Genomic DNA, 10,000 nt, shown 5'->3' on the forward strand with positions numbered 1-10,000 from the left:
TAATGCAATATCAATTGTGTGGGATATCAATAACCGAACAGCGTAACTTCCACCGGACGGTCATCCATCTTTAGGTATTAGGGAGTTTAAGAAACCACGACGGCTGCGGCGATGAAGATGTCACCTAAAACTATTAGTTTGAGCAATTCTAAGTGTTTCACGATATTTTCATCTTGTCTATGTTGTACAATATAGGCGAAGTATGCTATAACCTGATTGGTACGTACTACGGATTTGAAGCAAACACAGACAAGGAAAGATTCACTGTTATTTGTCCACGTTGTCGTCAAAACCTGAAAATTGGTCATTTTACGTTGTTGATTTGACGAGTACGGGACAGAAATGTACAAAAATGTGTGCAGCACCATCATTTTTTCCTCTTTTAACCAATAATCTTACTGCTTCATATGGCGTTGTCGTTGCCGTAGCCGTAATTGTTTCTTAAACTCCCTAATCATGAACCCCGTCCAACAGGGCTTCACCTCCCTTGCGTCTTGTGCCGTATCACTAATATACAGATTTAGCCCCCGGGTTATTTATTTTCACTGGCCTTACTTAAACAACGAATTTACGGGATAAAGCAATTTTGATTTTTTTTTTTTAGCCTTGACGGAAAAGGAATCAAATTAAAAAAACCAAACAAAACAATCTAAAACGGGTTAAAACTGAAAAAGAAGAGGTGGAAAAATAATAAATATCCCCTAACATAGGAACTTTACAAGAAGAGCGTACCGCCATGCAGTTTCCTTTAAAAATGGGAGTACCAAATAACTTTCGATCGGAAGTCAGCATTCGGAATCATCTTTGGATTAAAACCGGTGAGAAATGCAGGAAAAAAATTATTTTTCAAACCGTTTTCCACCTGAACACGAAAAGCGTCGACTGTTAAGAGCTTTAGACGACGTAGTATGGCCGTGTAGCCCCGTCGAGCCTCAAAGCGCGCGAAATATTAAGCCTACAATAGTTTATGTTTAGGTGTCCTGATTACAAAAAGTTTACCTGGATTGACCCTTCGATCCAATCCAAAACCAGTACCTGGTCAGCGGTCAACTAAAAAAAGCTGTCTTCAATGAGCTCTAAACGTAAGTCCGTGATATGGTCACGTGATACTGGTCAGCGGATTCCTCGCTTGACAGTTGTCAATTGATCATAACATGGTTGTCCAATATCAAAGATGTACTTTGTAAACGGCCGTCATGTTGGACGGTATTATTATTATTATTATTATTATTATTATTATTATTATTATTATTATTATTATTATTATTAGAGCGGTTTTCAAATGAGTGTCGTAAAACCAAAACCAAAGTAATTACTTTGGCCAATGAAAAAGGACGGAGACAATCCAGTAAACCAAGCAAAACTCGAATTAATTACAAGTAGCCGACACAAAAGGCGGGAAAATGTGCACGCGCGAGCCACGATTGGTTTTGGTTTAACTTCTGATTGGTTGAAAAAGTGGCGCGAGCACTTTGAACCAATCACTGAGTGAAGTTGATGCAAAACCAAAGCAATTCGCTAAAATAAACCGGCACTGGCATAACAACGCGCTTTGCCAGATGATCTGCGGAGATTGAAGCTTAAGAAAAGAGTTCATGGAAAGTTCCGTTTTTTAAAGGGAGACCAAAAACAGAAGAGACTAGAAGGCGACGAACAGCGGTTATTTCAGCAATATCGTACGCGAACTAGCCTCCGAAGATACGCCAAATTATCACCAGATATTAAGACTTCACCCTGATACTAGGCCGGTAATATAGAGGCGGATGTGACCCCTCGTCAAATAACAAGCGGAGGGCGTAACGTTCTAATTACAGACGAACGATTGACCTTGACTTTTCGTTCTTTGTTTTTTTTTGTTGTTGTTTTTGTTTTTTTGTGAAAAGGCAAACGTTAAGGTTTGTAGTTACAACATCATCGCTCGCTCCCATTTTCTAAACGTAATTGGCGTCCAAACAATTATTTCAGAATGTCTCTGGTAACGACTTTATTAGCAGAAGTCACAATGCACCTGTTGGTATGTAACACGTTTGTTGAGATTGACCAAAGGAACAGAAATTTATACATTCTGGAGAAACAAATTGTTGGTTCCAATGCTTAATGCTGTATCAAACATGATCCATAAACGAGGAGGCCAAATGGTGGAACGTTTGGTCACGCAACGGATCGTACGTACTTACATATCGTCTAACCTTTATCGTTTGTTCGGGCTTTTACAGCTTGTCAATGACTGTAATGAAGGAGCAAGAAAAATGGAACGGATGGAAGAAATATGTGTTCTGCAAACACAAGTTGAATTCAAAACAAAGGTATGGAAAAGTTTCCCGAAAATCATTAGATTTTGCATCACTGCCCCACTTATTTTAGTGTAGTCTTTTATTTAGCCCTTTCTCGCGGAACAATCGAATTGTTCAACAATTGGATGATTCCCTAGAATAAGAAACGTCCGGTTAACGAAATAAAGACCGTACGTAATGTATAGTAGTATGGGGATAGAAAATTGACCCTTGTAATACCAACTGGTGGTGTTTCACGCAAACCGTTGTAGCAATTTTTTCCATGCTCCACTGAGTTTTATGTTTTCATAATCTTGGGCGTAGGCACCTGGTGTTTGCCTTACAAATAATACAAAGTACTGGAAGTGCGAGTTTTTAAAATAGATTGATACATAATAACATTAACTTAAGTCTATCTTTTTGTAGCCTCTTGCTTTGGCGACACCTTCTCGGTATTTACTGAGACGGGGCGATATTATGCAAATTATAGAGGACTCCAAAAGCCCACTGAAGAAACTGAGACCCAAATACAAAGCAATGTACATGTTCCTTTTCAATGATCTGCTGCTGTTAACCAAAAAGAAAAGGTACGAGAGAATCCTTTATGTTTGGTTTTCCATGTCAATGCATTACCTCCAATATAGGATATCTTAGCTCTGAAGTATCCTGCACACAGGCTCGCCTTGCGTCGAATGGCGCGCGGTCAAAAGCTGGGCAATTGGCTGTTGACCGCGCGCCATTCGACGCACGGACAGACTTTGTGCAGGCTAGCTTTAGAACTTGTCCTGGCAAATGAATACACTGTGCAAATCCTAATATGCCAAGGATTGACCCTAAATGCAAGACGATTTTGATGGATATCGCCATCCCTAAGATCTAAGCTAGATTTACAGGATCAATTGTAATTTAATATCCATACAGATGTTATTCACCGGCTGGGAAAGGCATTGGGGGAAGAACGGCGCAGAAGGTCTTAGTCCTTATGAACGATACGACCCGACCAACGCCAGCGTGTATTAATATATTTATTTATAGTTTTAGTGGCTTAAACGCAAGACAACTGGCTTAATTCAGCAAAAGCTGATTGTGCAATTTCCAGTTCAATGTCGGTCTGGTCTTTCGTTCTTGATTTAAAGCACTCAAAGCCACAATATGAGAGGACTTTTCAAAGGCGAAGCAGTAACAAAATGAAAAAACCTCTTAGAAGTACTTTTCGAAAGAGTCAAGGCAAAGAAGGACATTAAAGAAGTACTGGTTGTTGGGCAGATGCATTCGTTAATGGCCGGGCAAACAAAAAGATAGTCCGTTTTGACGGCACAGTCATCAATATTGCAGTTGTAGTAGAACCGAGTTTTCAGTTCCTTTGCTACTTTTTTTTCCCAGTGAAAACCGTTTCCAAGTCTTGGATTACGCCACACGAAACATGACACAAGTTGTCGAAACACCCGTCGAGTGTGAAATGAACGTGGATCACGTCTTCAGATTGGTTTTACTTGAAAACTCCTACGGAAAGACAAAAGAATTTTTAATGGCTGGGAACAGCGAGTACGTATCTCTCTTTAGTTACGTCTAAACGGTAGCAATCGATCAGCGCAACTAATTAGGGAAGAGATTAAATGACGGTTGGCTGGGTTAAGCTCATTGTTGTATGGTTCGTTGTACTTACCATGATGTGCTATTATGATCGAGGGGTTGCTAACAATGAATCGAAAAATTGGAAGGCGTTATTGGCTACGAGCAGTAGTATACATAAACTGTGACATGGACCTCTTAGAGTGTTTTTTCCTCTTCAATCTTTAATGTTTTAGAGGGTTGCCCTTCCTCTGAGGGATACCGGTAATCATCATAACAGCTCTCCATGTCCCACTCTTTTCGAAGGATGTAGTGTGTTCTTTTACTTGCCTGAAATGTGAAGATGAAGACAATGTAACCGCTCAATGTCACCACTGTAGGATCATTAAGGTTAACCATAAAGATATGGTTAGTTGAAGGAGGTTCCCTCTTCTGTCGCTAAAAACTGCTGTATTTAAGATCCGTGGTGTTTCTTTCATTTTAGAACGGACAAGACTCGTTGGGTTGAAGCGTTCAAACCTCCAGCCGCTGAACAAGAAGGAGAAACTGTGTATGCATCCTGGGGTGGGTAGTGAGTAATTTTATCCAATGTTAAAGTTTGAACGTTAGTAAACGGTTTTGTGTAACTGCAAAATAAGAGTATCTTTTACTGCTATTGTTTGTTCTTATACCGGTGAGGATTTACAGATTTACAGATTCTCTAGGGTAACGTCTTACGCAGAAAGACTGTGTTTTCGGTAATTCAGTAGCCTGAAAAGGGTGCTGTTAGCAAATAATCCGAGTGTAGGTATTCCAAAATACGTAGTGTATGAGAGTGGAGTTTTTCAGCCAATCAGGACGTGTGAAGAAGCTTGATATTAGCCAAACTATTTTCGACGTTTGAATCTATACTGCTTCGTTCTCGCTATGATCACCTCCTTGTAGCTTCTCTTCCTCAGGGAAGGAGTGATTACTAAAAAAAAATTAAAACGAAACATTGTGATTGAATAATGTTGTTACCCTCGTTTCCAACAGGATTTTTAATCCAAGTTTATGATTGGTTTGTAGACTGTCCTCAAGTGACCGCCCTTCACAACTACAGCGCTCAGCAGCCTGACGAGCTTTCACTTTACGAAGGAGATGTGATCAATGTGTTGAAGAAACTCCCCGATGGTGAGTACAATGGTGAAAATGAAAATGCATGCACTTCTTTTATTGTACTGATATCCGGTATTTAAGTCCGGTCTCGATATTATTACAGCTCGGAGTTCAGCGTAAAGGGGCTAGGTCACGCAATTTTAGGCAATTTCAGCACTGATCGAATGGTCATAGAATTAACTAAAATATCAAAATATCATTTACACAGCTGGAAAATCATTCTCAGTTGTTATGTGGCCGTGATTTTGCAGACGAAAGACTCTTGCTCTACCAATTTGACGTTTAGAGCTCATAATTAACAAAATTAAATTAAGTTACCTAAAATAGCGTGACCTAGCCCCTTTAAGCATTACAGTGATTTAGCATCGCGATTATGGCAAACGGCAAACGTCGGACTTAAATTTGCGTGTTTTTTTTTTTTTACAAAATGGATCATGTAAAAGAGCCCATTTCTTGCCTGTTTGCTTCAAATATCGAGCAGCTTCTTTCAGAAGGAAGACAAGTTAAAATAAGAGAATTTCACGCTTTAATGACAATTCCCCGTTTCACCGAAACGCTATGCTAAATCTCTCTCTTACCTCCATTTCATCGCCTTGAACTCCTAACTGAACTTTAACTGAAAAGAGTAGGCTCTTGAATGCTCTTGCCCTTTGTCGTTTTATTACTATTTGGCTTAAGACTACAGAAAAACAATCTGACTGTTTTTGTTATTTTTCCCATGTAAATCGAGGGAATTTCTGGCTTTCTTCATTGATTTCATGCAGTTATTTTCTAATCAAATTTGTTTTATTGACAAGTGGTTTTTATTTATTTCTTAGTAACCGGTGAATTTTGGTTCTTTTTTTCTCCACCAGGGTGGTATCACGGGGAGCGATTATGCGATGGAACACAAGGTTGGTTTCCGGCAAATCACACCGAGGAAATTCTCAATGAACACGTCCGTGCCCGCAACTTGCGTCAGCGGTATAGACTGTTAGCGGCCTCCAAGCACTTGATCGGTGGAACGCTCAGATTATGATGTTGTGAAATTTTAGGCTTTTTAACGAATTTTAATCTCAATGGAAATGCATTGAATTTGATGTACAGTACACTAGGTTTCTGTCAATAGTGACTTATTTTGGTATGGAGTACTTTTATACATTGGTCATGACTTTTTTAAGCTTTCTATTTTCGTGCTGTTGTGTCCGTAGTATACCGAGCAAATTGTTTTGTTACTAAGGAAAATATAGCCCAATGTCTTGGTGTCAAATTTTATAGTATTTTTAAGAAAAAAATCTTCATTGCCGTCGATCGGCCGACCAAAACAGAGCCTGAAGGTTGAACTACTCGAAACAAGATATTAGTTACTATATTACTGACATGGCAGCAAAGCTCTTTCAATTAGTATACGAAATTGCACGATATCCAGTACAATTCATCCCTTCTTCATGGAGATTCGGGAATTATAATGACAACAATTTCTGCTTGAATTTTAACTTTATCGCGTATCTGTAACACGCGGTTTCACGGTGTAAGTTTGTCCTCAGAACTCTGATAAAAAGCGGAAAATTTGGTTTTTATCTGAGACTTGTGTTAGTACTTTTAATAGTCATTGTTGCATTCGTCCTTTTAAATTACAAAAGAAAATACACGCATTCCTCGTAAAATTAAATAACCCTGTTGTTTTCGCAGGCTATGATCGTCCGATCGTATTTAAAATGTAAAATTGTAAATATAATTTTTTGTTAATAGGTTGTTGAATGCCTTTTCCATGAATCAACTGAAATGTTCCCATCGGGATGTAGTAGATAATGTTACATAATTTATTAACTGATTTCAATTTAATTCTGTGCGGGATATACAGGATTGTTTAAATACTGCTCATTGTAGCGATATCAAAATATGAACATCGACGAAAGTAAATACATATTCCATATCTTTTTGCATGAGTTTGTGTAGTCTCTCTGCAATGTGTTGTCGAAGACTTCATTCCTTTAGTCCCCTAGCTCTTATTGCAAATTCAAATTTACAAAGTTCGATCTCCTCCATCTAAAGAGATGATGAACCTTGCACATTTTTGTCGTTTGAGGACATCAAATAAATTCCACTAGAAATTATCGGTAACGAACAATTCAACATGGTCATACTTTTGTCAAGGACCACAGTTTCAATTTGAGGAAATATGATTTTTTTTTCTTGCAAGCTCAAATAAAGAAGCTTTCGCTTCCAGAAGGTTCGCGTCTCACGTTGGAGCAATCGTTGCCAAGTCTGTTCTTTTTCCCGTTTTCCATTGTAGAGGTATCCCATCATAGCTCACTTCGAATATTTCTGACCCTGAATCTTTAAAAGCATTTCATTTTCTCATGTCATTCATAACCCGCGGACGCAGATATATTTCCAGCTATAGTTTATTTTCGTCAAAGTCTTTCAGAATTTGGGACTGCCGGAAGTACGTCTGCGCCCACGGGATATGTCATCTGTTGTGACTGGATCCCATTCAAGGGTTTCACCTTAGCTCCTCCCAGGTGGTCATCAGTTCAGTGACGTAACGTGATTTTACCTCTAGTGGAGACACAAGGTTTCTTATAGATAAAGAGGGCATAGCTCAGTGCACGTGGGGTAGAGCATTGGACTGCAGAGATCACCGGTGGAAATCCGGTTGCTTTCTCAATGGTACAGGTTAAAGGTTGTTTTTTCCTGTATGGTCTACCCTAGGTTCACGACGTTCCAGCTTGCACTGATGTTTCAAATGACAGAATTCTCACCTTCCAGGACCGTGACCAAGGGCTTCCTGACTAGTGTATGCGACTTTGACGTTCACGCATATTTGGTAAGACCTCAGCAGGTCTTACTTGTAACAATATGTTTCCGTCTTGCTCATCCTCCGCAGTTAAGCGATGATGATGCTATCCGAGGCTCGGACGGATTGTTATAAACAGTGTTTACATTAACAATTATGAAAAAAAAAAAGAAAGAAACTGAACAGTAAGAACTTTATTTACGAGAAGTAAGTAAATTACAATAGGAATGGCAAGAAAATAATGAAAGACAGCATTAACAACATCACTAGGCTGCATCGATTAATTAATAAATATAAAAAAATGAAAAACAAGGTAGACAAGAAAACGGTCAAGAAGTTAGAGAAACTTTTGAAATTTTACGGAGCGCATGGAGGTCCGTCGACCACCTCGGACCTGCTTACTTGGCACTAACATAGTTGATTTGCGAATCCACGAGAAAAAAATCGGTACGCATTGCGTGCGTGTGGTAGTGCAGTAACACAGGCATATTGTGAAATATAGACTGGATTGGATTTGTAAAACATGGATTTGTAAAAAGGTGGATTTGTAAAACACGGATTTGTAAAAGATGGATTTGTTAAAGGTGGATTTGTAAAACATCGATTTGTGAAAGGTGGATTTATAGAAACATGATAGCATAGTTCGACTATTGACTTGTTTATTTCTTTGTCTATGCTATTTTCATTTTAATTATTTTATTTTATTTTATCACTTGACGTTTAAGTAAGTCCTGAAAAATAATTTGTGTTCGTGCATTGTTGAGTAATATTAGTCAGCATTTGGGAATTTTTAAGAACATTCGAGAAGTAATTACGGCTAGTAAGCATTCTTGGCATTCCCTCGTGGTCAAAAAAAAATTTCCTCGGGCTTATATTTAATTCAACAATGCACTCGGCGCGTTTTTTTATTTCTAAATGATATATATGTTATTTACCGGTCGGGAGGTCCGTATTGGGAAAAACTGTGCCCGAGGTCTCGAGTACGGCCCGAGGCTGCAGGCCGAGGGCCGTACTCGAGACAGAGGGCACAGTTTTTCCCAATACGGACCGACCAAGGCCGGTGAATAACATTTTATTTTTTTTTTTTAATTCTATTTTTAGAATTTAGGAGGAACTATTAAAAAAAACTGGAAAAGTCATGTTTTTATTTTACACGTTACCTCATCAACGGGTCAACAAATGTACAATAAAATGAATTGGTCAGGAATATTTTTACATTGTGTGAAGTTTCGCTTTCAAACGGCCAACAAACTTGGCGAAATGTAGAAGAAGCCATTTCTTTCAATTCGCAACTTCACTCTGCGCTTACCGTAATTGGTTACCATGACCGTGGTCAGGAGATAAGAAAATACTGCCCACTCCCGGAACCAATCAGATTGCAGGATTCTCAGGATATATCCCGCTCACGATCAAAGAAATAAATAAAAACATGTTAATACACAGGAGCTAGTCCAGTCCGATTTCCAACGTGTTACGGCAATCGGTAATTTTACTAGGGCAAACGTGGAACAAACAAAAGTGTAAGTGACAAACAAACGACCAGACTGCCAAAAGAACGGAATTTAAAAATGCACTGTAGGCAGACCTTTGACGAAAATAATTTTTTCATATCTTAATTTTGCGCAGGAGAAGATAGGTGATTGTGCGAGGAAAGAGCTGGTGGCTTCTTTTAAGGACGTTCGCGCCAATTGTTTCTGCGCATCCTTACTGCGCACGCAAATGCACACGCCACGTCATACACGAGCGCGCGCGCTAAGTAATAAAATGAGATAGAAAATATCCTGCAAAGGTTGGTCAAGACAACGTGAACATAGGCGTTGTTGCTTGCAATATTTCGGCTGGCCAACACCAGCCTTCTTCAGGTTTATTGAATGGATAAATGCTAGTAACAAGATCTTTATATTTACCGGAAATGACATAAAAATGCTACGTGATGTGTTATAAAAACGGAAATGCATAAAAAAGAGGAGAGAGAATAATACATGATAACAAGATGAAAAAAACAAAAGAAAATTAAAAGGTAGCTAAACTAAATTACATTTCATCTCTTCTGTTAAGGCCTGCAGGCTCCAGTGTTTTTCCTCTGTGTATGAGGAATGCCTTTCACGAGCCTTTCACGCGGAGGATCACATGATCCTTATACCGCTCGAACAACTACACACTAGTCGGGACTCCATCAGAAAGGCTCGTGAGGCATTCCTCATACACAGAGGAAAAACACTGGAGCCTGCAGGCCTTA

The 10,000-nt window shown here is 39.0% G+C and overlaps 1 protein-coding gene across 2 annotated transcripts in view; it reads left to right on the forward strand.

The window, feature by feature from the left end:
* Nucleotides 1-6,895, forward strand: part of LOC138052059 (rho guanine nucleotide exchange factor 5-like) — a 29,106-nt gene extending 22,211 nt beyond the window's left edge. For both annotated transcript variants that reach the window (XM_068898414.1, XM_068898415.1), the window contains exons 18-23: nucleotides 2,217-2,306; nucleotides 2,700-2,860; nucleotides 3,657-3,818; nucleotides 4,330-4,409; nucleotides 4,893-4,997; nucleotides 5,837-6,895. In XM_068898414.1, the coding sequence (XP_068754515.1) occupies nucleotides 2,217-2,306; nucleotides 2,700-2,860; nucleotides 3,657-3,818; nucleotides 4,330-4,409; nucleotides 4,893-4,997; nucleotides 5,837-6,000 (762 nt within the window). In that variant the 3' untranslated portion in view covers nucleotides 6,001-6,895. The remainder of the gene's footprint in view (nucleotides 1-2,216; nucleotides 2,307-2,699; nucleotides 2,861-3,656; nucleotides 3,819-4,329; nucleotides 4,410-4,892; nucleotides 4,998-5,836) is intronic.
* Nucleotides 6,896-10,000: the final 3,105 nt, after the last annotated feature.

The sequence above is a fragment of the Montipora capricornis genome, chromosome 6, assembly GCF_036669925.1.
Source record: "Montipora capricornis isolate CH-2021 chromosome 6, ASM3666992v2, whole genome shotgun sequence".
Classification (NCBI taxonomy): Eukaryota; Metazoa; Cnidaria; class Anthozoa; order Scleractinia; family Acroporidae; genus Montipora; species Montipora capricornis.